This window comes from Dreissena polymorpha, chromosome 4, assembly GCF_020536995.1.
Source record: "Dreissena polymorpha isolate Duluth1 chromosome 4, UMN_Dpol_1.0, whole genome shotgun sequence".
In the NCBI taxonomy this organism is placed as follows: domain Eukaryota; kingdom Metazoa; phylum Mollusca; class Bivalvia; order Myida; family Dreissenidae; genus Dreissena; species Dreissena polymorpha.
Window position 1 is genome coordinate 4,619,229 of NC_068358.1, and position 27,867 is coordinate 4,647,095.

Here is a 27,867-nt window from a genome sequence, read left to right on the forward strand (position 1 = left end):
TAAATAGTCAATGTCAATCACAATGACGTGGAATGCGTCACTGATTTGGGAAATCCAATACGAATAGTGTCCATTTTTGACATCTTTGCTGGAGGCGAAGTGGCGTATGGGTGGAGAGATGAGACGTCCGGTTAGAGAGTATGTGACATCTGGTTGTAGATGGTGACATGCAGTCGATTGAAGACGGCGGCTTCCGAATGAAGACGATGATTGTCAGTCGGAGAAGCTGTTGGTCCTCGGTTGTCGCACGATTTAGAATACTTCAAACGATTATTATAAAGAGTTCTGAAGAATGACTGCGCTCATGACTGTAGCATCATAATAATTGTTTATGTACACGTAATTAAGGTAACACACACACATATATATATATATATAGACGATAAAATGTTCACCTAATATATGTACAACGTACGCGCGATTTTTCATCATCAAGTCCATTCATATCATCGTATTTTTTAAAATCATTTTTGACGACGTGTGAAATGTCCATTAACAGTCCACTCGTTGCATGGTACTGATGCTGGTTCACAATTTGGATCAATGTCGACAATGTTGATCCTAATTGAAGTCGTCTGTTACGTCATCTGATTCTCGACGGATACATCGTCGTCGAAGATATCTGTATGTCGATGACATATTCTTCTTCTTTGTCGGGGTGTTAAGATCTGATCACGATCTCAAATGCGTTATGAACGCATGTTGCTGCAGGCAAACCACGCCAACGATGTCAGGAGCGCTGCTTTTCTCCTTAACTTGTATCGCATTGGCAAATCTTATAGGGTCAATTACATGAAATGATAAACGGGCCTTTTATTTACATATTAATGGAATTTGCTATATAAGCACTCAGATTACTATTCACACCTATGATAAGATATACCCAAATAAAATGAATGTGCTAAAGGAACGCGATTCTCATGACGCAAATTTATGATGTTTTATTTAAACTACACGCGTTTGTCTATTCAATGAAATGCATTGTGCTTTAGTATGTTTTATTTACTTTGAGAACAAAAATTTACAAACAAAATCTCTTGTCTTAATGTTGTTATTCTTATAAAGAAACGAAAAAGAATAAACTACATATTCGATCAGTATCAAATTTTTAATAAATCATAGCACTATAGTTGTATCTTTTACATTGTACTAATAAAAGATCCACTGCTTTGCTTTTAAGGATATTGACAAACTGTATTAAAATGTTATTTATGCCTAAATGGTGTTTACCTGAGCGCTGTAGGGCATAAGCTAGCGTTGGTTAATGTCGTTGTCAAGTGCGTTGTCATAAGCTTGTCAAGGTAAATAATACAAAATGAATATTTCCTGAGAGAAGGCGAGGTCCTGTCTGTCTATTTTGAGGGTTATTTATACCAATTTCGTTACGCACTCGCCTAATTTGTGACCCACGCCTGTCATCAAGTAATGGGCGTCAAACGTGTGTATCTTGGCGTTCATAGACAGATGATATACCATCCCTACGGATTGTACGCCTTCTGTACTCGCGGGTCTCCATTTAATTTGACAAGCCAATTTGTATTCACACCTGGAAAACGTATCGGAATGTCGCTCTTTCCCGCTTAATGTACTTACTAATTGTTTATATGCATTTTGCGAGTCACGATCCTTATATTTTACGCATCGGAATGTCGCGTTTCTTCCCGTTTAATGTACCTACTAATTGTTTATGTGCATTTTGCGAGTCACGATTTTTATATTTTCTGTTTGTTACCTATTACTGAAATATATCTATTATATCACCCGTAGACTTAAATATGACATTTTCATTTCATTCTAAACCCGTAAATCAATGCTTATGACGATACATTATCAAAATCGGACGATTCCGTCCTCTATAATCCTGTTTTTACATATCTACTACATATTCCTTCAAAACATATTCCTCTATTTACAAAAATCTGGGGTCTTTAAGTCTCGACATCTATCTCGCTTTATTTTGTAGTCCATTCACATGTGTTCAGCCATTGTCTGAAGGCAGGTGAAAATTGCTTTCTTCGTGACGTTATTTGAACGTGAAGTCTTTTTAGTTAATTTTCGTTTTTTGTTTCTTAACGCTACCGCGTCAATTTGCATCTGATCATCTGAAGAATCATTTTCAACTCTACGTACAGGTGAGTTTTGTGAATTACTGTTATCGGAATGCATCGTATCTGATTCACTGGAGCTTGACTGTATATCCGCGAATTGTTTGTTTCTCAAATGTTTTTGCAATTCAGCAAGCGGAATGTTTTCCTCGTCATCCGTGTTATCTCTAATCTGTCGGGTCTGTTGCGTAATTACAGGTAACCCATGTACTGACGTATTTGAATCGCTATCAGAAGATAATGTGTCGTCCGCAAAGGCTAAATTTGCTTTTCTAATCGGGCGCGCTAGTGGTTTATTTATCATTGGCCATTCATCGATATTTGCGTGCCTTATTTGATCAGCGTGAACTTTAATAGTTGAGTTGTCTAACTGATTCTTTATTACGTATGTTAACGGCGACTTTTGTTCGATTATACGATAATATGGCCTCCATTTACTGTCTAATTTATTCGTTCGTTGAAAGTTTTTGTAGTAAACGGGGTCATTGATTTCGAATTTAATCTCTTTCGTATTTTTATTCGCATAATCAGCTTGTCTACGTTTCGATTTTTGAATTTGGGCACATACCTTTTTAAATGATTTGTGTTGTTCATCTAATATTATTTTATGATAATCTTCACCGTGATATTTACGTCTAGGCTTTAACAAGTCGTCTATTGGAAGAATAGGGTCTCTATTAAAAAGTAAGAAGAACGGTGTGTGCTTCGAAGTCTCGGATGTACTAAATCTCATTGCCGCTAAAGACATGTTTAAATGTAAGTCCCATTGTTGTACATTTTCTTGAACCCGTTTTGATAGTATATTGTTCATAGTCTAATGTGAACGCTCGTTCATGCCATTAGACGCGGGATGATATATTGTCGTTTTTACGTGGTCAATGTTCATTGATTTTAATGTTTCCGTGAACGCTGTGCTAGTGAATTCTTTTCCGTTATCAGTTATAATTCTTATAGGATAACTATGACGGCAATAAATTTCGTTCATTAACAGGTGTATTACGCTATCAGAAGATTTATCTGGCGATGGAAACCCTTCTATGTAGCCGGAGTATTGATCTACGAAACATATTATATATCTATTTCCGGAAAGCGTTTTCGGATATGGCCCGCATATATCTATGGAAACAACTGAAAACGGAAACGTCGGTATTGAGGTATCCGACGATATGGGAGCTTTAATTGCTTTTAAATTTCTACTTTGACATATAATGCACTTAGATACATAATCATTCAATTCTTTGAACATTTTAGGCCAGTAATATTTCTCTTTTAGTGTCTGAAAAAGCCTTTGAGACCCAGGATGCCCGTTTTCATCATGATATTGCTTGACAACTGAACCAGTCAGGTGTTTAGGTACAAAAAGCCTGAGAGTAGGTTCCTCATCTACGTTTGATATGTAGTACAGTATGCCATCAACCGTTAAATATCTATCATCTTCACTCTTGTTCTGTTTCCCTAATTTTAATCTCGCTTTAATATCAGATATACGAGGGTCTTTTTATTGTTCTATTTGCATATTAAGCCCTGATATATTATCGTTTGACGCTGTGTCGTCGACTGGGATTGGCTGCGGGGTAATAATATTATCAATTATTTGCTTGTGGTCAATGTTTGTGGAGTCGATTACATTAATTTCGCGTGTTTGGTCTTGTTTATTTATTTGCGAATCAATCGTAAAATGTTTATCGTTAATATCTAATTCTAGTTCTGTTTGATCGCATTGATTATTCTTTATTGTGGTTTTTGGAGGTCGGCTTAGAAAGTCGGCAATAATATTCTTTTTTCCCGGTATATATTCAATTTTGCAGTTGTAACCCGCTATACTTAAGGCCCATAATTGTATTTTCTTGTTTTGCATCGGACTTTCCAAAAGAAATTTCAACGGCCTATGATCCGTCTTGATAACAAATTCGGCGTTGTGTAAATATTGGTGTAATTTACTTAGACTGTAAAATATGCTGTAACATTCTTTTTCAATAGTACTATATTTGCATTGTGTGGGGCTTAATCTGTGCGATATGAAAAATATCGGCTTTTCGCCCACATAATCCCCGGTCTCGTTATTCCCACATTTTTGAGTTAAGCAAGATCCTATGCATTTATCGGATGCATCAGTATACAGTATATAACCTTTTTTCGGATCAGGGTATGAAAGATAAGGGATTTGCGTAAATGAGTATTTTAATTGTATGAAACTATCTTCACATTGTTTTGACCATTTAAATGGGACATTCTTTCTCGTGAGATTAATGAGAGGCTCGACTACTTCTGAATACGACGGACAGAATCTCCTATAAAATCCCGCTGCACCTAAGATAGATCGTACATCGCGCACGCACTTTGGCCTAGGGAATTGTCGGATCGCTTCCACTTTTAACGGATCCGGCCTTATACCATTTTGATCTATGATGAAGCCTAGGTATCTAGTCTCTCTTTGTAAGAATTGACATTTTGATAGTTTTAGCTTTAGGTTATGTTTACTGAGACTCTGTAGTACTGTATCTACGTGTGATAAATGAGATTGCAAGTCAGGTGAAAATATTAGTATATCGTCTAGATACGCCACAGCGAAACCCTCACAACCCTTGAGTACTTTATTAACCAATTCTTGAAATATAGCACCGGCAGAGGAGGCACCGAAGGGCATAACATTAAATTGAAATAGACCCCTGAATCCCGAAGCAAAAGCCGTTTTTTCTCTGTCCTCTTCCTTTATAGGTATTTGCCAATATCCCGAAATCAAATCTAAACTGGTGAAATATTTACTTTTACCTAATAACGCCAATATATCATCTATTATTGGTAATGGATAGGCAATTGGTTTTGTAATTTTGTTTAATTGTCTAAAATCAACACAAAACCTTTTCTCGTCTTTATTATCTTTGTTTGAGTCATGGTTATTTTTCTTTTTATCTACTAAAACAATAGGGAAGCTCCACGGACTTCTTGATGGACTTATTATGTTTGCGGCTAGAATTTCGTCGATGGCTTTATCTATGAATACCTTATTGTTTAATGGTGTTCGATACGGTTTCAATTTAATGGGTGGATGATCCCCTGTATCTATGGCAAATTCTATTGCTGAAGTTTGTGTTAATTCTCAATTATTTCTTGCGAAAAGAGTTATGTGTTTTAAGAGTACCGGTAGAATATTTTCTTTTTGATTTTCATCTACACGTAAATCTGATAAGATTTCATCTTTAGATAAGCCTGATTTCGGCTGATTATTTTTGATAACTTCTTGTACTGAGCATATTTCATTATCATTTACCGATTTTATTCGCCCTATGGCACAGTGTCGTCTAAGTCTTATTGTTTTGTGCGTACTGTTTATAATTAAAATGGGAAATTGTCTATCACGCGTTGTCTTGACTACTGAATTAACAATTGTTAAACCAGGTTCATTATCAAAGAAAGAATTGCTTATTCCATTAAATTCATAATTTGTATTTGAACGTATGCAGTTTCTTTTAGCTTGAGCAAAGAGTCTATATGCAGTTTGTGGTTTTAACACAGTATGTCTAGTTAATCTCGCTATCGTTGAAAGATGTACATCTTCTTCTAGAGGTACATAACAGTTATCAATCCTCAAACATCCTAAATCAAAGTATAAACGGACACCATTATCTTGTAAAAAGTCTCTTCCTAAAATAACATTTCTATTAACGTTACTTACTACAAAAAAAACATGTGCTCTTTATATATGCTCCCTATTTTGAATCTCAATTTTACACATCCGTGGACATATAATGAATTTCCGTTTACCGACTTTAGATTTACTTTTTTAATTATCAGTGCGTGTTTTTGTTTTAACATATCATAAGTACGTTTGTTTATCAAGGATACTTCAGCTCCACTATCTATTAAGCTCCTAAATTGATAACCACCTGTTGAAATAACACAAGAATTTGGACTACCACACAAAGCGATATTATATGCCTCGACTTTTTCATTCTTACCATAGACCCCTTTTTGGTAAGAATTTCCTAGTTTTTTCGATTAATGTACGTTTTTCTTTGAGTACATTCTCTACTAAAGTGTCCTAATTTACCACAGTTCCAACAATCAATTTTATCTTTCCAATTTTTGTCATATTCTTTCTTGCGCCTTTTATCGTTTTGATCTATCGTATGACCGTTCCGCCCTACCGTATATGCACTTATCTCGCGTTGCCTACGGCGACAGATTTCAATAGAATGACCGTGTATCTTGCAATATGTGCAAACAATAGATGACCTTATATAATCGATATCTGTCTGAATATTATCGGTCGTAATGTTATCAAGTCCATTTATTTGTGATCGTAACTCAAACCTAGCTCTGACACTTTGCTCATGTATAGCGCTTTTTAAAGCATTTGACAACGTTGCATGATTTTCGCGCATTAATTTAAGTCTCAAATAATCGTGCGATAATCCGTCGATAAAAATTTCTACTAACTGTTTTTCTTTATAGTCTAAATTTCCTTCAATATTTTCGTATGCGTCAGTCGCAAGAGATGAAAGTCGCTCAGCGTATATTTGAACATTTTCGTCGGTCTTTTGTTTAGTCGTCTTTAATAATGAGAAAGCGTATCGTGGGTCTTGAATTTCTGCAAATCTTAATTTTAGCTGTTCCTTTAAATCTGTCCACGTCCCTGTCGGATCATCAGTCAAAAAACGATGTTTGTAATCACTAACAAGCCCTTTACTAGATTGGTAAGCAACACATTTTAATTTATTCTCATCTAAATTGGTAAGCGTTCCATATTTTTCTACATTTTTAATCCAATTTTTAAATTCTTTTGAATTTCCATCAAATGATTGTACAACCTGTGAAATAGTCTGAGTGCTTATGGCGGTTTTAACATCTTTAATTTGTTCATTTAAATTTTGAAATAATTCAGGGCTTATTTGATTTGCCATTTTGATACAAGCGTTAGGAAATAAAACAGTCACTCACCGGAAGTTGCAGAATATGTGCGGTATGATGTCGTTGTTCCCGGCTCACGGTTGTTGTTACTGGTTACAGAAGTTGCCGAAACGAAGTTTCCTCGCGTTGTTTTTCATGGCTTCGTAATCGTAAGTGGTAGTATTTCTTTGTTCGAATCCTTGGTTCACGAGCACCATTTAACGTCCTGTGTCGCGTAATCGTTCATAGTTCATTGACGACACATAGTTACTTACAATGTTCAATACTCTTAAATTACCAGTGTGTAGCCTATCATTCAATATCTCGTCATGCGCATAATGCCAAGGTGACGAGTGTTGCATTAACTACCATTTTCTCGTGCCGCGCATGGGACCAGTCGGTCCCTCTCTATTTATGTTAATTTCTCTGCATAATATAGGATAAAATATTCAACAACACCATATATCAGTTTCTAGTCCAATTTAATGTCTAACATACTTAATATTTTCAGTTATACGAATACGTTGTGATTGCTACATGATTGTGTCATTCTCGATCCGTACGTCTCCAAGTCTAAACGCTAACTGTCTTGTTTCCCTCTAACATCTGGCCCGTGAAACTCAGTTATGAATCCCATTGGTCAGTGTTCTATACGTGCTTGTTCCTGATTGGTTGAATTTCAACCTACTGGAGAAGTCACTTTTCAAGTATGCACACGTTAATGAGCGTTGTGGTACAAATAATAAATAATGCAAATACAGCCTAAGGCTTGTGTCAACAGCATTGTAACCCCTTTGTTGTTAAACACACATCAGATCCAAATATTTAATCTTTTGACCGTCATGCATACTCGCTTCTGATATACTTGTCAATATTTCGTACATAAAGAAAACCCAACTATTTCACCCAATTTCTCATCATTATTTGACACACCATCATAGCAATAAATGAAATTTATTAGTGTACCTTTGTTTTAATTTGCAATGAAAGCAGAGAGAAGAAGACGATCTTACAGATTCCGTTAGAGTGTCCCATAAGTTTATAGTTGATAGTAGGACGCATCGTGAACAAAGTTGTCATTTACATGGAATGTTGCGAATACTGTCAGCATTACGAAGTGGATAGGCCGTTCTTTTATCAAAGCTCGGGGAGATTAGCGTCCACAGATAAGCGGTTGGATAATAAAACTCGTATAAGAGGGTCAGTTTATGTTTTGTTCTCCTTGGTTTTACTGTTTGAGAGGTGTTTAATTATATAGATTGTGCAATGATGCTAAATGATGCTAAACGTGCTGCCACACTTACGACTCCTGCTGTTAAATTTTGAATCTTTTCAAGCTCTATTTCATCATGTGTAGTTATTTCGTCCCAGACTACATTGGCGTATTCAAAATTTATTGTTAAAAATGTCGTGTATATTGATAAAAGAGACCTTCTGAAAGATATCTTCGGATTTATTCTGAGTCATGCTTTAGTCCTTAATAATTTAGTATACTCATACCGGGAATAAACATAATTATATCTCCTCTGTAGCAAAAATAGGAGAGACCCCGCTGAGTATTAAATAATGCAAATAAAGCATATTCTTTATACTATAATAATTAAGAATAGGGCGTGAAAGTAATCAAATAGAGGGGAACAAGAAATGAACCTGACAACACATCCATCAACAAATTAATATTTGATGTCAAACTCTCTCCTGCAATGGGTGTGATTAATTAGCATTTGCAATTCCGAAAGGTTTGGTTTCGATGTAAATAACAGACTGTCTATAAGTGACAAAAGATAAGACAGTGTGCAGTAATATTTTTGAAGGGACACTAATTGTTATTTGTATGCTAGATGTGTTGAATTTTAATATTTATTATAGTTACCCTTCGAGTTTACAAATATGTAATTTTTAAGGCAATGTAGTTAGTAATGCATAAAACGCTGTTTCATTTGCTTTATTAAAATTGTGGCATCGCGTCTGACGCCTTATTAAATCGATACATAAATTGCATGTAACTTATATTTACTGTTTATTTTGTATGTGTATGATCTGAAAACCAGAAACGATACACAGCCTAAAGAACGCAATAGTCTTTTGAAATTATAAAATGCGAAATTAATCAATATTAGTGGTTAAATTGCTATATGCTATACAACTGAAAAGACTATCCTCCACAGAAATGCTTCAAATTAGTGAAAGTATTGCAATTGTTATAATAAAGTACACCTACACGAACGTGCACTTTTAACAAAGGATATGTAGTATTCAATAAATGTCTTTGAAGTGCGCGATGTTTGTTGTATATCACATCAGCGACCGGTGTACGTGTTATCTCATATTCCACTAGAGGCGGATATCGAACAAAGTATGTTTTATAGGGTACATGTTTTTCTTTGTGATTCATCAATATACCATTTTTACCATATATATGTATACATGAAAAGTGTAATATGGAGTATGATAGTATATCTACTGTGTATATACATTTTCTTGTAAATAAGGACTATCGCATGAAAGTTAACTCATGAGATACACTTCACCGGTTCGGAATTTGAACAATAGATACTGAGTATTAAATGATTTTTATTATGTTGATTTGTTAAATATTAGGACCATGAGTAATACAATTGCATTGAGATCGCATTGATGTCTTCGTGTATATATGTGTAATTTTAATGAAACATAGATACAATAACGTTTAGTTCCAATATGTAGCCATATTTGGGGTTTACACCAGTATTTCACACGGGTTCCGTTCGTGCAAACGACATGAGTCTATTATGGGGAACATCGGGTCTCGTATGGGCTACATATAAACAGTTCATTAGCTTGTCGGTATAAAACAAAATATTTCAAGATTTCCAATTTCCAAACTGTTTGAGTCTGTTGGTTTACAGTTTTATAAACATCTTTGTCCATGTCTATCCTAGTCTGTCAATTTCTTGGTAAATAATGTAGAGCACAAAATCTTTAGTAAATAAATTTTATATTTACGCAATGCTTTGCGTGCGTACCTCGCGCTTGCACCATTTTCTAATATTTAACAAAATAATATAAATTTAATACGGGTATCGGATAAATAGATCACAAATGTAACACAGAACTGATACTGTCAAATAAAACATTTTATACATTGTTTTACAACACATCATATGTGCATGTACTAATTGTTTGAGCCGCTGAACTTCTCGTTTTTCCAAAGTTAATGTGGTGGATATTCTTTAGTAAAGCTATTACAATGAACGATACAAATAGTGTACATAGTGAAACAAAATCAAACAAATGTCACATTTAAAGGAGCTTTGTAATCCTTAAAGGGCAGCATGACAGTAGTTTATTTACCTAGTACAAATGATTATCATAATAGCAGAAACCAGCTGGTGGATGGAGTACTTAATATCACAAGAAAATATGATTTTTTAATTACTTAACGACATTTTAATTAACGAATTAATGAACGTGAAAGCTGGATCTTGCGAGGTAGTTGTCTTGCACTTACTTGTATACATGTATAAACACATAAACACTAACATGGTGATAAAATATGCATTTGTTTACATTCGGAATGAGAAGCTTATTGCTTGATTTTAATGTGAATGTAATTAGCAAACATATAAAAGAGTATGAATTAGCTCGCATGAGTTTCTTGTCGTAAGGTTTTGTGTTGTACGTATTGTTTGTACATTATTATATCGGGCGATACATTGTTAAAAGACGTAGTTCCACTTGAAAATACTAATTGTATGCATTTGGAGTTTTTGAAAGATACATGTCAATTGATGTTAAATGAGATTTATATAGTTTGTTTACACGTGTGTTTGTTTACAGGCGACACTATATGTCTTTGTTACGAATTAAAACATTTCTGAAATGGTAAAATGTTGTGTTTTTTATAAACTCAAAGGTATACACGTTTGAACATATATAAGAAAGCATTTCCTATAAGATGTAATTTCAAATTAGCACTCTCTCCAGTAGACATAATAAACAATATAATACACAGTCTGCGTATGAATTAGACTTTGATATTTTTATCAAAATGAAGTGCAATAGTAGCTGCATGATCGGTATCTTGACTTCCCGGATCTCATTATATACAATATACAATAGGTGCCATTAGTATTGCATATAGTGTATTTATGCCAAATAGATTAATGCAACATGAATACAATGTCGATGCATATGATAATTCTTTTCCGTCATAATACTTGCAAAAAGGTTTTGATTAAATCGTAAATATTTTTTGAAATCAATTAAAGACACAGACACATATAAGTAATTGGTGATAAAACACAACCACAATTTTTATATAAAGCAATATAAACAACACGGTTATACAAGTGTAAGTCCACAATTTTTGAAACTCTTGGGGAAATTAGAATTGTGTTTGTACTGTATTTGTGTTAGCGCCATTTTTTTAGGATACACTTATTTCTTCAAGGGTTGCTAGTCTGTTAGGATAATTATGGAATAAAGTAGTCGCTTAAAGCTCAATCGACGTGTCTGTAAATAAGTATGCGTTTCATAAAACAAATCAATGATTTTCAACTTTATAGTTTGCATTTGTGATTAATCAAAAACTCGAACAAACTGACAGGCAATCGTGTGCTCATCGCGCACAGTATGTTAGTTTCGATTTGTGTCCGTGAGTTAGCATCGTAAATGTTATTTGTGCCACACATATAAGCAAAACACAATAGATGTTTCATTATAAAATTCACATTACTCTCTAAACAGAACATGCGTTTTAAAAAATGTTTAAAACATCCTCGTTAAAAGTCTGCAAACGGTTTTGTATACGAAAAGCTAGTGCAGCAATTATGCCTGCCCTTAATCTAGAATGCGACTTTCCGCAACAAATATTATTAAACAAACTTTAATAGATAATAAAAAATATTGAAAATTATTTTATGCAATATTGCACAAATATTCCTTCATTTTAACACATTTTTGGCGTGGAAAACAACAAGAACATAAGAATATTGTGTCTTAATATTTTGCTGAGAGAATGTATAGCACAATATAACAGTTAAACGTGAATGTCCAGCGTTCTTTTTAATATGACTGAAACTACACCATGACAAAAAGTAACGTAGAGGCAAAATAAGTGTTTAATGAAATTATGCATTTTGTTAATGCTAGTTGCTGCCCCTAACAACACATTTCAACATTACAATCTATAAACACAATTTAGCAAAAGATAACAGAAGGCCAGATAAATAATAAAAAAACAAACAGAAAAAACATTTATATCAGTAAAAATATGCATACATATGAAATAACATTCTGACGTTTCAATGTTTTGGACAGACATATACATGTAGCATATAAAACTATAAAAATATAAGACGATTGAATATCCTTGAAAAAATAAATTAATAACAAAATGAATGTATATATGAAAATTTCAGTTAAATAGTATACATTTTATACAAAAACATATTCAAACAGAAATTATTGCCACATTGGAAAATTAATTATATACTGAACAACGTATATTTTTACACATCATAGTGTTAAATAATCCATTAAAATACTAAAAGATAAATATATGTTTTTTCTAATTTTCTATTGACCTAACAAATATTAACAGCAAAAATTTCAAGCAGGATCATGTAAACAATCGGTGGTTTAACCAAAATAAAGAACTTTATTTTAGTAAGCTTCCATTTGGTCCAGGAGAAATCATAAAAAGTAATTCTTTTGGGGAATGTTGTACAATCATGGAGGTAATTGGATAGCAAATGTATAATCAAATAGTGAGTATATTTTTTTAAACAGCATGGAAAGCCTACATAAAAATTTGCATGTAGTTTAGTGAAATGATGCTGATAAAGAAAATAATACATTAGATTATATTTGGAAAGGTGACCATCACAGTTGCGCTACCTTAAGCAAATTAGGTCGTTATATAATACAACCTCAGGTGCGGAAGGGCATGATAAATTTCGAACTTCACAAACATACGTTCACACATACACTTATTCTTGTCAAACTCAAACGGGATTTATTTAAATGATAATTTGTTATATTATTATTAATTATACATTAATTGCATTAACTATACCTGCTTATTGTCATTTAAACCTATTTAATTACCATCACCTATACCAACGTGCACTGAACATATCAAGGCGTGTTTCTTTTGTCAGTGTGTTAATTTATTGAAAAGTCATAATATCGTTATATTCGGCTCTGAATTAGTATCAGTGTAGCCCTGAAAAATAAAAGTGTGCGTCTTAAATGTGATTTTATTTCTCAATTAAACCGTCATTTGAAGTTAGTTTTTGAGAAACTATCCATAACCTAACATGAACACCTTAACAATGTGGTTGTAATTATTCGTATAATTCATCCGAACTGGTTCTTCCGCATTCAATATTTCTATGGTATACCCATTTACCCGATGTAACTTTCTGTGGCACAGTTTTGAATTTTCACCTGAAAGTGAAAGTATTTCTTAATGTTACTCATAGATGAAGACCGTCTACTCTTTATTGTAATATACTACTAATTATAAATTGCTTTCACCACTGTAACTACATAAATTTTGAATAATTCATTCTCAAATTATTAACATATAACGACCACAAGTTTGTAGTTGTTGTATCCCTACAAACGTTACATAAAGCCAAGCATATGCTATGAATGAATGACGTTATTTTGACGTCAAATTAGTTTACAAAACTGTACCAAAATGACTTTCTTGAAGTAAAGGCAACAGCTTGACCATCATACATACATTAGTCAACAATAAAAAAACTTAATGAACAAATGTAATATTAAATTGATTTAGGATAATACAAATAAATCAAATATTTCACGGATACAGATGTCGGTACAGATCATACAAATCAAAATCATAAACAAAAGATCATATCTTTTTCACGTTAAATGGTTAAAAAAACTTTACATATCCGTGTTTTTTTAATTGACAAATTGATGAACCACTTGCGTCCTAAGTGAGGTCAAATTAATGACCGTTGCATTTCATTAAATATAAAAAGTGGTGATCGAGAAATCCGCGATGTTATCGGACTGTACCGGACTGATTGAAAACACTGATTATCTCGTATAAGTGGTATGCTTTTTAAGGGGAACGAACTCATATAATGTGAATGATCGGTGATCGAGAGATCCGCGGTCTTAGCTTGCAAACCTACATTAAACTGAATAAGACATTGGTTATCTCGTAAGTTATCGAATGTATATAAATATAAACAGGATGTAAACAGGATGTTTCCCAGTATGTCCATCCTTCACCAAATTGTGTTTGATTTCGCCAATTGTATTTGACCTAGACATCACACTTGAGAGATGTGTTTCTCCAATCAGCCAGCAAGGTCTGTTTGTCTGACAGCAATGACTTGCAAAACTTTCCACTTGTCTAAACGAGGATGGAGGATGTTACATGTATACTTCACCTGGTTTTAGGACCAGGGCGAAGCAGCTGTATTGTTTATTGTTCAGTCCCGTATTGATCTGGAGGGGCAAAAGATGGAGAGGATGAGAACGTGTTTACGATGACATTTGCAATGGCATTTAAGACAATTTAACTAATTTGAAACTATTTAAGTGTGCTATTTTGTGTGACAAAAGAAAGGCATTCAGATCCAAGCTTTGTTATTTGGTCGTATAGCGGCTTCTATCTGCATTGCACGTCGATGATCTAAATGTAAATACTAGATGTTGGTCTCTAAATCTTTTTGATAAGGACGAAATGTAGATGGTATTCATTTTCTATTCATTTCATCGTGCCTCAAAAAGTTACGGTTCTGGTGCTGTAGCCTGTATATAGTCATTAAGTATAAGTAGTTAAATTGAACTATCTGCCCTTTTATTGCAATTTACTTTAAATGCTAATGAAATGCTGTTAGGTTTATGGACCATTATATGTTCGCTGAATACTTCTGGACCAAGTGTGAGGCTTGGAGCTCCTTTAATTTAAACCAGTTTAAGCCTACATTAACCTTTCTAATGCGGAGACCCCTGATTGATTGATTTTTTCGTGGTTTCGTCGTATAATGTTTTCCGAATTTTTTATTGTGTAAATATGCAAAATATGTGAAATGCGTTGAGCTAAGTGTGAGGTTTTGGAGCTCCATAAGACCGTTCCAAGGCGGAAACCCTATATTTGTTCTTGTTTGTGCGGTTTGTTATGTGCACGTATGTCTTGTCTAGTACATTTGTCTTATGTCTCATTTTTCTTAGCGCAACCGATTCCTTTCCATAACTAAATGACCGCCATATTTCCATAAATTAAAGCTTGCAATTTATAATAAGGGTTTCTCTGCTGATGGTGCAGCTAAAGACGCAATTTTTCTTTACTTTTAACCCCCGTTGCTATGATATACTATCAAATGGTCCTTCCAGGATGTTCAACCCACTTGTAGTAATGATTAAATGATCTCCTTGCACTGATCTTTCAAATATCTTCAGTCGGTTACAGGATAAGATAAGGCTGGCTGGTATTAATTCTAATAAATGTAACACATATTGATTTGTAAAAATATTACACATTTTAAATAAAAGGAAGTAGTAAAGTAAACGACAAATCTAGAAGTTTAAAAAACAACATCAACTTTAAAATTATGGTAAAATCATGTTTTTTAAGCAAGGTTTTCTTAAAACCAAATCCACATTTTTAGTAATATACACAAGCTGGTGCAAAGAGATTTTTGCATTCTTTATATTTCAGCTAGAATGCTATTTAATACACTTTAATACTTAAGCGACATGTTTGGTCAAATAACTTTTGACATGACAGATAAAGATAATGGTCACGTGTGATCATTCTTTATTGCAAGTAAACATCTTAAGTCCTGTGTCCAAAATATGTATCACAATAATTGAAATCTTCAGGATAAAAACATATTTAGATCCGTGGGTGAATCCTGGTATGGTTTATTATAGTCTTCGTTTTGTTTTGAAATCGTGTTTCGTTTTTAACAACCAGTGTGTTCAAGTACGTATTAAATTCAAGTAGCAAAAACATCAAACTGAGGTCAGGTAAAGAAACAGATTTATCCTCGTACACTACTTCAAGGGTCTAACTACTTATTTAACTCATATTAGATAGATCATTTTGAGATAATGAGATGGCTATTATTTATATTTATATTTACCAAACAAGAGCTATGTTTGTGAAACACAATGCCCCCCTACTGCGCTTTTAAGCCATATATTTGACCTTTTACCTTGACCTTGACCTTTCACCACTCACAATGTGCAGCTCCATGAGAGACACAGGCATGCCAATTATCACCTTGCTATCTTCAATATTGCAAAAGCTATGACCAAGGTTAAAGTTTTGGACAGACACACACATACAATGACAGACAGACAGACAGACAGACAGACAGACAAGCCATAAACAATATACCCCCGATCATTCGATCCGGGGCATAAAAAGAGTCCTTATAAAGTACATCTGCAAAAAATAAACCACTTTTAAACATGCGTAATTAAGGAATAAAAAGACGACATTGGCCTGTTTTTTGTCATCCACGTCAGAGGACTTCTGGCTTAACGGGTTAACACTTTATGTTTATTTGTGTAGCGTATTGGTGCTTTGATTATTTAGATCATATATCAAAAAACTATTATTTAACTTGAAAATGCTTGAGCGCGTATGTCGAAATTTAATTAATAAATACTAGTATATTCGGAATTTATTAAGTTATTTACCTTCGGGATATCGATTTAAAAACATTGCTTGCACAAGACTATCTTTATAACCTTCAAGTCACAAGTGCAAAAAAATGCACTATGTATCATTGAGCATTATACATACTAACATATACCGTATTAATTCTTGGTTGGGGGAATGATGCCCAAGTCAGAAATGTGTCTCTTTCGCAGATGAGTTTCTCATCCTTGCTTTTCATCAACATTTTCCGCGTTTAACTTTCGAAACATATATTCAGTAACATGGAAATAAATATATCAAACTGAAGCCGTAAAATACAAAATTGATTCATTCCACTCAATCGACCAACATTAATATTTTGTGCCAGTCCTAAACCTTTTCGGTTTTTAAGTTTTTATTGTCAATCCTTTGTTTTTGCTTAAGTCGATCATATTATCTTGAACTTATTATAACTTTTTATTATAAAAAAACACAATGCTGTGAGGAGATTTGTTAATGTAATGTAAGTTAATAACCATATTAACGTGAGATAAAATCTTATGAAAATTTACACGACCTATGTACAAGATTGTTTGGAAGATGTTGATGGACACCAACAACATATAATTTTTGGCTAAGTGTTCTTTTGTCCTACGGTTGTTTTTTTTACACTATGTCTTTATTGCGGGGTAAAATCGTCTGCTAAGGTTTGCGTAAATCCTACAGCATATGCGGTACTATTGAAAACTCTAATTGAGTAAACCGTTATTGAGTTGATACATTTGATCACCAAACCTCGTTAAAAATACATTCTCTTGTAAAATGAGACACACATACTAGTACTCAAATAAACAACTTATTATTTTTTAAACATTAAAGCATTGAATGGCTTATGCGCTTTGAAATATTGACCATTATAATACTCTTTTAGAATTGATTTTCCTTATTTATTTTCAACGCCAATAATTGCAATCTATTTCGACGATTCAACATGTATAAAATGCAAATATGCAATATATACTGCTTATTGAGCATTTACCTTTATGAAGCCGGAAACAAAAGACGACACTTGCAACAAGGAGGTAAATACTGTCCACCATGAGGGTAACGCTGCTCTCTTGGCCATCGTTCTGACAGCCTCGTTCGGTAAGTTCACACCCATCTTTTCTCTTGTATTAGCTTGTTAGTCATTTCAAAACAACCGGAACGAATAAGAGTATACCATAATGTGAACATAGTAGAATACGTATATCTTATTTACATATGAATTATTTAACTTTTCTTAACAAAAATCATAATTTAATGTGAAAATAAAAAGAGACGTCATTCCATGAGCATTTACTTTTCACCAAATTCTGCATGATTGGGGACTAACTGTAATATGGTTTTGCTGTTAAAAATCACTGAAATCATAAATATATAGCTTAAAGCTTAAACTTGTAAGAAAATGGATGAACAATATTGAATGTCATCATTTGCGCTTTTCTTGTTTAATATCAGCATATGTTGTTAACAAAAGTCATAATCACTTTGTTAAGAAGCATTGACACGTAAATGGTCCATTTGAAATGCTGATATGACCCTCAAATACTTCTCAAAAACTAGATTCGTCATACTATTTGTTCTAAACAAGTTTTAAACGTAACTTTGATCAGGCTGTTGATTCAAATACCAATACCCATACAGTATCATTAACGCCAAATATATATTTGCCAATAATTAAGCCCCATCAATGGGAGTACCTGTAGCTTACATGTATGTCATGATTAGAGTAATTTTCATTAATTTAAAATGTTCCTATTCATTAAAAAGGTAAAGAGGCGGAATAAAGCGAATACAGTTTGAGAAAGTTTATCCGATTCGACCCAAAAAAGTAATAGGGCTCGCTTAAGAATGCCGTACTTGCTTTTTCTAGATTACGAATAATCTCGTTACCAACCATGCATTGTCTATATATAGTACACTATGTAATACATATGTATATAATAAAGCAGTTTCATGCTTTCAATAACTTCTGTATCTGTAGACCGTTTTAATCAACCCCTGAATGCTTATGTCTGATTCAAATAAGTTGAATTGCTTTTATTAACGCAAAATGTTTAGTGGCGAGAGACGCAACTGGCTGACGAGTCGGCATACGTTGATAGGTATTGCTTACAAACCGTTATATGTTCCTTAATATAAAATCTAACTCTAATTCGGATAACAATGTCGCACTAACAAAATCGTTCAAATGAACCACTCATATAATATTCAGTCTGTTACAAGTTTTCTGTAATGGAAAAATGTGATGGTGAGAGACTTCATTAAATATCATCTTTCAAGACAGTGACGTTGTTTTCGATAGCACAACACAGTGAATAACTAACACATGACCCATACACAATGAAAACAAAAGATCATAAACCGTATTCAAGTTAAACGCATAGTACAGGAATATAATAATACGTTCAGATACTGCTTTGCAAAGTTATTTTAAAATGACAAAGCGGAAGCCCTGATTTGAATTTTGATATTTTGTAAGTTTCATTGCCATCGAGCTTTGCACGTACGTGGTGATCTAAGAGACGCAATCAGCGACGGACAGACCATATTATCTACAAATAATATGTGTCCCAAAAAACGTGTTATATGACCAACAAAGGGAGGGCAATGCCGTCGTCATTCCTGAAAGAGTTCGAAAAAGTAATAGATTAGGGATGGCAAACCTAAGCAAATCTGTAACCGGTTAATCTGTTTCGATATTCGAGCGGTTAACCGGTTATCTGTCTTGTTGATTGTCTTGTTACCTAATTACTGAAACCATGTTATCAATTAAATACTGTTTTTTACAAATTGTGTTGGTCCTTTAAATTGGGAATATACATTTGGAATCCAATACTTAGTCATTTCTGAAAGTGACTTCCGACATTGTTCACATGCTTGTCGGTGAACTGTGATGTTTCTCTGTTGTAATATTACCTTCATGTCATTTACACATAATTATTGTTCTACACCTTGACCAATAAAAGCTAGTGCAGAATTCGAATTACGTTGTGTTTTATTAACACTCATTATCCTTTAAGAATTACGTGCATGTTTTTGTTTGTTTGCATTAACAGTTTGCTGATTAATAACAATTGTCAATTAGCGTAAATATATTTTGCAATGGGCATTATGGTTTCCTAACCTCTGTTGTTAAGGTCTATTTATACTCAATGTCTTTATAAGGGTGTTTAAGTTTGCAATAGTTGTTAAAATAACAGCGATCGGGTGTAATCACAGTGTCCAGCTTTATTGATTTTATCAAGCAATTGTCGTCAACACACTGGCACAATAAAACCCGTTCATTAATCATCTGCACCCCGATAGTTTACAACTCTAATCGCATTTGATCCGCATGGGTCATCACGATAATTTGCGATACGATAAGCGGATAAGCCAATACACTGAAATGAAGTTAAATAAAACTAACGATTTGATCCTGTATTATGTTTTCTTAAGAGTAACCGAATATTAAATTTAAGAAACCGTTGCCATCCCTAATAAAAACATAGTATCAACCATCCCCGTTGGAATACAAAATAACATTACAATTGGATATCTGTCAATCAAAAGAAAAAACGTTGGCAAATGCAGATATAATAACAAAGAAATATATCTTTTAAAAGATATTCGGCGTTTATTTTCTGTACCAATTATCGTAAAAAAACGTTCTTTTACAGTAAAACGTTTTTGGGATTTTAACATTACGTTTCAGCAGATATATTCAAAACTTGGCATATGCCCTTTAATTACACCATGCTCTTTAATAACACATGTATATCATAACCAACTTTATAGTTCGTTGTTTCCTTACCTAAGTTAATGATGTTATGTGCACGTACGTGATTTCACATGCCCATATGCATAAACATATAATTTTATCCCTTTTGAATATTATTTTTCTCTAATTCAATGAGCTTAGGCATGTTTGTTTAGTACACCAATAATTTCATGATGATTATCGAAAGAAGGTATGAGCACATAGCCGGACCCGTGTCGAAAGAGCACTTGAATACGTGAGTTCGCCCATGAACACATGGTAAGGTTAACTAAATCTCCGCGATATGATCTAATTGTATTGAAAACATCAATCAATATCCAACAAAGAATGAATCATCAATTAAAGTATGTGCACTGATGTGGCTCAGTAATGTCTGTTTGAAAAGTTTATTAAATATGCAAAATGAGTAAGCACGCGCTCTAGAGCGAGTTTCAAAGAATTCAAGTATGTGTTATTCAGAGTTTATTTACAGGTCCATGCGTGCCTCTTCACGGGGTAATTTTAGCTGGACCTGCCACTGTGACCTTTAAGGGGAAAAATATTAATTTTGAGCCAAAGTATGTCACATTTACCCCGACTGCCCGGGTATTCGCGAAAGATATAATTTAGATCCAAATAGACCAGTGCACGGTGGCCAATGAGACCTTAATGTGCACTGGTAGACAATTTCAAGACAAATTCATGTCTTGACGCAGCACCGCCAAGGGACTGCAGCGCACAGCTCTGCCTTTATGGCCACTCTAGTTGTCACCGGCCGCCGTCATCATCCCCGAGGCGATTCTTCCCAGTGCGTTGAGCGTACTGAGTACCGCCGCCCAGGGGTCCCTCTCTAAGGCCACCCCCTCGATGTGCTTGGGACTGCAGAGACCCCCAAAGCAGCCCCATGTCCGCCCCGTATGACCTTCACACTGGTAGGCCCGCTGTTCCCGGCCCTCTTCATACGGGACCTCTGGCAGGTCCGGGCAAGCGAACTATCGACTTTAAACAGCGTGTGACAAGTCCGCTGCATCTTGGAGAAGACAGCGAACCTAGCAGTGTAGAAGACGTCCGGCTCGACGACGACGGATTTAGCTGGATTAGCAGAGCCGCCCGCAGAAGTTCCCCTCTATAAGGAAATATGTACAGGTGAGAGAATCTTCTGTGGGTGACTCTCGCCTCGCGCACGCTCCAGCTGCTGACCGAGTTCAAAGAATTCATCAGATTTTATGCTGCTTATATATACCATGCTCGCTATTTATAGTCTACAAATGGCAGGTTCGAAATAATTCGTTTTCTTAACACTCATGATCGCGTTAAACGTTAATTATACACGTTTTCATTCGCTATTTATTTACAGAATCACGACAAATGTCAAATAAAATACGGAAAATACATAATGGATTGAATATAACTGATTTTAAATTAACGTTTTTAAACTATTATTTAATCTTTTCCCAGAATATGTTTTCCTAATAATAGATGGCGATGTTCTAATTATTGATCTTACACGGTCGAGAAACACAAGCAACGCCTCTACAAAGAAGGCTGTTGGGAATCGTGAATGCGTTCAACGTATTATATCTATTTCGAAGTGTGGTCAATGTTTAATGGGGCTTTCTATAAATTTGCCAATGTAAAATTTGATTTAATTCATTCGGACCTACAGGTGGGAAATTTCTTTCACATTCGTTTGGCTCTCTGTGAAGGTCATGAAAGGTCAAATGTGACATTAAACAGCTACGCCGACAAAATCGTCCTTACGTTTGTGAGTCTAGGAAGTTTATAATACAAAATATATTGAAGTATTGAGACAATCCGGTTTCTGGAGTAATGTAGCTTCAGTGACCACTCAAAGAGCAACAGAAAGATTCCCCGCTGCACATGTATATGTGGTAATTAGTAGTGATGGCAAAATTATTCGAATATTCGAATATTCGATTGAATTGCCAGTATTCGAATATCAGAATTGATATTCGCATATTCGCATTTTTCTTCAAACATAATTGCCCTTATATTAAATGACCTGCGAGCCGCTTACTTATTGGGTTTGATGTGACGTTCTTCGTGTCAAACTGCGGCCCGTATCAGCGTTGGTGTACGGAACAAACACCCTCCGGAAGAAACACCCTTCCCTAAAAACAGCATAGCGGAAGAAACCCCATTTTCACATTTTGCATACGCGGAAGTAACACCCTCAATAGTTTTGCATAATGCGGAATAAACCCCCTTTTATATCGGAACAAACCCCCTTTCCATATTGTACTAACAGTTAAAATCACAGATAATAAGCGTCTACGCTTGTATTTGTGGTTCGTTTATTCGATAGCGTTGGTTTTTATTAGTGTTTGTTTTTTAGAAAAGGTGTCACACTCAACCCCAGATATTTTATTCATTTGAATCGAATGTAAATATAAAAGGCTATAAAAAAGGTTAAGCAACCATTCAGAATTTCCTGGCCAATAATGGTGTACAACAATTTCGTAAACGTGATTTTTTGCGATACGATCTCAAAACGTCCCCAAGCAGAACTCAATACATGTGAATATGGAAAACATATTAATGCCGATCAACACTTCATATCTAGAGCGAAATACAGCATACTGTAAAATGAACTGAATGGTTGAATGATTTCGTTTAATGAATACATGCAGTCAACACACGCAAACACTTCTTTATGACCCAGAGGACTGACTGGCTGAATGACTGGCTGACTGGCTGACTGACTGACTGACTGACTGACTGACTGGCTGACTGTCTGGCTGGCTGGCTGGTTGGCTGGCTGGCTGGTTGGCTGGCTGGCTGACTGACTGACTGACTGACTGACTGACTGACTGACTGACTGACTGACTGACTGACTGACTGACTGACTGACTGACTGACTGACTGACTGACTGACTGACTGACTGACTGACTGACTGACTGACTGACTGACTGACTGACTGACTGACTGACTGACTGACTGACTGACTGACTGACTGACTGACTGACTGACTGACTGACTGACTGACTGACTGACTGACTGACTGACTGACTGACTGACTGACTGACTGACTGACTGACTGACTGACTGACTGACTGACTGACTGACTGACTGACTGACTGACTGACTGACTGACTGACTGACTGACTGACTGACTGACTGACTGACTGACTGACTGACTGACTGACTGACTGACTGACTGACTGACTGACTGACTGACTGACTGACTGACTGACTGACTGACTGACTGACTGACTGACTTATAATATTATAATAATAATAATAATATTAAAAAAACAGTTTCTTATTTGGTCTTGTTAAAATTATATCCCAAAATGAACATTTATTAACAAATTCTTTTTTTTTTCAATTAGGTGCCAATTAAGGGCTTCAATTGACTGGCGACTAAAAATTAAGTTTCTGTGATCACAGTTTAAAAAGGCATTAAAATGTTTCTTTTTATAAACGTACATGATATCGTTATTTTAAAATTTCAAATAAAAATAAAATTCTATAACATTATGTGTTCCTTATATTTGTTCTTGAATATTTGGTGTACTGTGCATGCCTTATTAAAGTCTCTATAACGCTCAAAATCAACGAAGATTTCGTTAAGTATTTCGTAAAACAAAGTTAACACCTTAACAATCAGTATTCCTTATAGCAATAGCCAAAATTTCAACGCTATATGTGGTATGATTACATAGATTTTTGTAGATACAAAATGCTCGTTTTTATTCATTTGTGGCCACAATTAATTCCCGCGAATATATCTATTCATACGACACACGAACACCATTTTAGTGTTCATGTGTCGTATGAATAGATATGCAAAACAATAATAAAAACGAGCATTTTGTATCTACAATCATCTATTTTACCAGACAACATCTGGCGTTGAAATTTCGGTAATTGCAATAAGGAACACTGATTTTAACTGGTTTAGTTTATTTTACGAACAATTGTACGAACTTTTCGTTGATTTTGAGTAGTAATGTTACTTTAGTATGTTTCTTTATATACACGTGCATACTATCGTTACTTTAAGATCTAAAAATTAAATAACATTCTTTGACATGATGTTTTCCTTCTATATGTGCCCGATTACAGTATCGGTCATAGTTAGTATTAACCGATAGCGACACACTTATTCGATAGCAACGTTAATAAACAGCCTCGTATTCAGCAAACGGATATAGCTTACAAAACAATGGAGGTTAACACAGAACAAGTTTCACTCTTATCTGATATATTTCGTCTAAATAGGCTTTTTAAAAGTTTGATTTTACAATTCAGCTACATTTTCTTCCTATTTCTCAACACCACAATTGTATATTCAATTTTCTGTATCAATTAATATTGATTATCCCTACCGGATACGAATCTGAGAAATAGAAGTTCAATCAATTCAGCCGTTTTATGCGAATATTCAAATATTCGATTGAATGGATTTGCGAATATTCGAATACCGATATAGGTATTCGATGCCATCACTAGTAATTAGTAGTGATACATTTTTAATCGTCGGTATAATATGATGAAAAAAAGTTCGCTTTGTACTCCTGTCAGTTCGGAGTATGTCTGTGTCTCTTTTCGTCGAAGAACTGCATATAAGGAAAGATGTGTCGATCTGGCCAATGTAGAAACCCATGTCTTAGATTCCGTCACTGTTATATCTGGTTCTTTCACACTGTGTTGTTGGCATTTGTTCTAAAAAATGTAAATAAAACATCCGTAAATGTTAAATTGTTTGAAAATTAAACATATGCGTATCAGACTTTGTGTCATGAACGCTTGTGCTACGTGAGCCGTTTTATACGTGGACAAAAAGGTTATCACGAGCACACTTCTCAACATGTTTGTATTTTTTTATCATGAATGAAATATTGTCATCCCTTAATTTGTCAGAGTTTTGTTTTGTTCCAGAACATAAATCCTGCCTATGTGCCATTGAAACAAATCGCCACATACTAATGGGTATTTCCCAACTATACACATGTCTGGTAGACCTGAAAGAGTTTTATGGTACAGTAGAAAAATATTTTCAATTGAATACAACTCTATTTCCGTTTTTTATGTACCTACTTCCTCTGAAATAGTCTAATTTTAATTCATCAACGTTAATGTCATAAGATCGCATATACTTGCTTTAAGCCTGATCATTAACTTAAATTCGCCCTGAGGATATGCCCTATGGCACACGATATAGTATGAGGAATGCAATTAAAGAAATTAAATACATGTATACAAAGTGATGTCGTTTCAATAACGTAGTGTTTACCGGGTCGGATATGTTTATTGCAATTTTCGATATCAAAATTGACCTTTTTAAGCATGTCTAAATATTCTGGAAACGACAATCACTTTAAATCCTTGAAATTATAATGAGCATAAAGCTCTTGTTGATAATTGGTGTCTAGCTATAGTTTCATACCACTGAAAGTTGTAATGTGTAAACATTATAAACTTTTAAAGATGCGAAGCACATCAATTAGACGCACATTATTGCATCATTCAGTAAATCATTGTGACATAAGCAAAGATCAGGAACCAACCTTTTCACAAAGAAGTCATCGAAGTTAAACTTGCCAATTGTTTCGTAACCCTTACTGCGCATGACGGCCACTATTTCGTTTCTAAATTGGAATGTTTCAATTGAAAACACATCAATTGTAATTTTTGGCCAATCGATTGATTCCAAAATTTGAATTTCCCCTCCTTCGACGTCAAGAGAAAAGTAGTCCACATGGTCGCGACCAAGCGCCGCCATGATATCCTGGAAAGAGTAGCACTGCACCGTAATGACGGCTTTTGATTCGACATTGGGGATGCGCTTCCGATGCTCATCCGTCATGGAAACGTTCGAGCTCGTGTACTGATCTGCAATGGTGAAGTCCATGGCACGAAGTTTGTTGCTGACGCAGCTGTTCAACATGAAGCATTTCCGGTCCTTTGTTACCATGGTGCCGTACGAAGTAGGATCGGCCTCAATAAAAATGCCGGACCAGCCTCTGTGCTTCTCAAAGAAGAGCGTATTTGACGATGTTTCCCCGTTGAAGCCACCCAACTCGACAAAGAAGCCGTCGCGGCGCTGCTTAAGTAGGTCATCGACCCGCTTATCCTGCCCATACTCCGACCACGATCCACGATTCCCGTTCTTGCTATTCAAATTGTATCGTCCTGTTCCTTTTAATATCCTTAGATATCGATTTGCAGTAGAGGGATCAACAGCGACGGGTTTACTTGGTGTTGTGACGACTCTAAATGAAGACAAATGTGGTGAATGTAACCTTTCCTTTTCTTTGTCTCCAAAAGTCTTGTACGTTAGTCTTGAAAGCACAGTTTTATAAAATAATCCGAACATAACCACACACAGCGCACGTCCTATGTCGAAGAATTCTGTTCTGTTCTGTCGTGTAGTTTCCCCCAATCTGATTGAGGCACTCCTGGCAGGTAGTCCAGCCAAGATAGGGTTAAATCCAATTTCACGTTTAGATCCAATAGTGGATGCACACAAACACATTGAATTTTTCACAATGCCTTTTTACATTATATACAGCACTTAAATCAGAAGACCGTGTCTCAGCATTGGTTTAAACTGCGGCTTAATACAGGTTTATTACGGTATAGGGATAAATATATCATTTAGCCTGAAATATTCAGTCGCGTAGCATTATTTAAAAGTAAGTAAAAAGTTATAAACGCTTGACATTTTATGTCTGTCTTATCTAGTGGGGTTAACAAAGGGGCCAGGTGTAAGCAATTGCACTCTTTTATTGTGTAGCATTGGCTAGCTCTTTCTATACGGAGTTGTAGCCGCATCCATGGGTAGTTGTATGATACGTTTAATATTTTTGTGGGAGCAGTCCATAATAAGTTGGGTAAGGTCCTCCCTGGTGTTGAATAGTAAGAGCCCAAGGGGATGGATCTCTTTTATGATTTCAGCTAACATTTTGGTTCCAATTTTTCGCGTTCCTTCAAGTTTTTCGCAGTCAAGCAGGAAGTGTTGCAGTGTCTCATCACCATTTCCACACATCAGACATGTTGGACTGACCTTGACTTTGTTATATTGGGCTGTATTGGATTGGAAGATATATGTTCCTGTTATTACTCTTGCCTTGATCTCTGCTTTTCGAACATCATGCTCCACTGGGAGAACCGACCTCCAGATGTAATGGGCTACTTTTGTAGGGTTGTCCTGTACTTGTATGCACTTAAGTGTAGATTTATGATCAATTTCTTTAGACCACTTCTGATGCCAATATTGTTTGATGGCTTTGTCTATTATGGTTTTCCATTTGGGGTTTTCATTCGGATGTTCAAAAAAGGTATCTCATGTCTGGGAGGTTTGAACTTTTCAAGTGCCTTCCTGGAGACTGAAGCTTATGAATGGCTGTCAAAAGAGGCCATGGTAATTTATCTAGAAAGTATATTGTACTCTGCTGAGCCTTGGAGTCTTGAAATATTGGTGAAAAGACAGATCATTCTC

General features: G+C 35.0%; 2 protein-coding genes across 2 annotated transcripts in view; both read right to left on the reverse strand.

The window, feature by feature from the left end:
- Positions 1-21,304, reverse strand: part of LOC127877001 (potassium voltage-gated channel subfamily A member 10-like) — a 34,417-nt gene extending 13,113 nt beyond the window's left edge. The window contains exon 1 of the mRNA XM_052422567.1: positions 21,171-21,304. Within this exon, the coding sequence (XP_052278527.1) occupies positions 21,171-21,304 (134 nt within the window). The remainder of the gene's footprint in view (positions 1-21,170) is intronic.
- Positions 21,305-24,897: 3,593 nt separating this feature from the next.
- LOC127880097 (uncharacterized) lies at positions 24,898-26,743 on the reverse strand. The gene is made up of 2 exons (XM_052427327.1): positions 25,934-26,743; positions 24,898-25,088 (listed from the first exon to the last, which is right to left on the reverse strand). Exons 1-2 carry the CDS (start codon positions 26,740-26,742, stop codon positions 25,064-25,066), a joined length of 834 nt encoding a protein of 277 aa, XP_052283287.1. The 5' UTR covers position 26,743; the 3' UTR covers positions 24,898-25,063.
- Positions 26,744-27,867: the final 1,124 nt, after the last annotated feature.

Excerpts from the sequence above, each read along its gene's own strand:
- LOC127880097 (XM_052427327.1), bottom strand. The coding sequence starts at position 26,742 with ATGTTCGGATTATTTTATAAAACTGTGCTTTCAAGACTAACGTACAAG. Across the intron at positions 25,089-25,933 it reads GATGACTTCTTTGTGAAAAG|AACAAATGCCAACAACACAG; the intron begins GTTGGTTCCTGA and ends TACATTTTTTAG.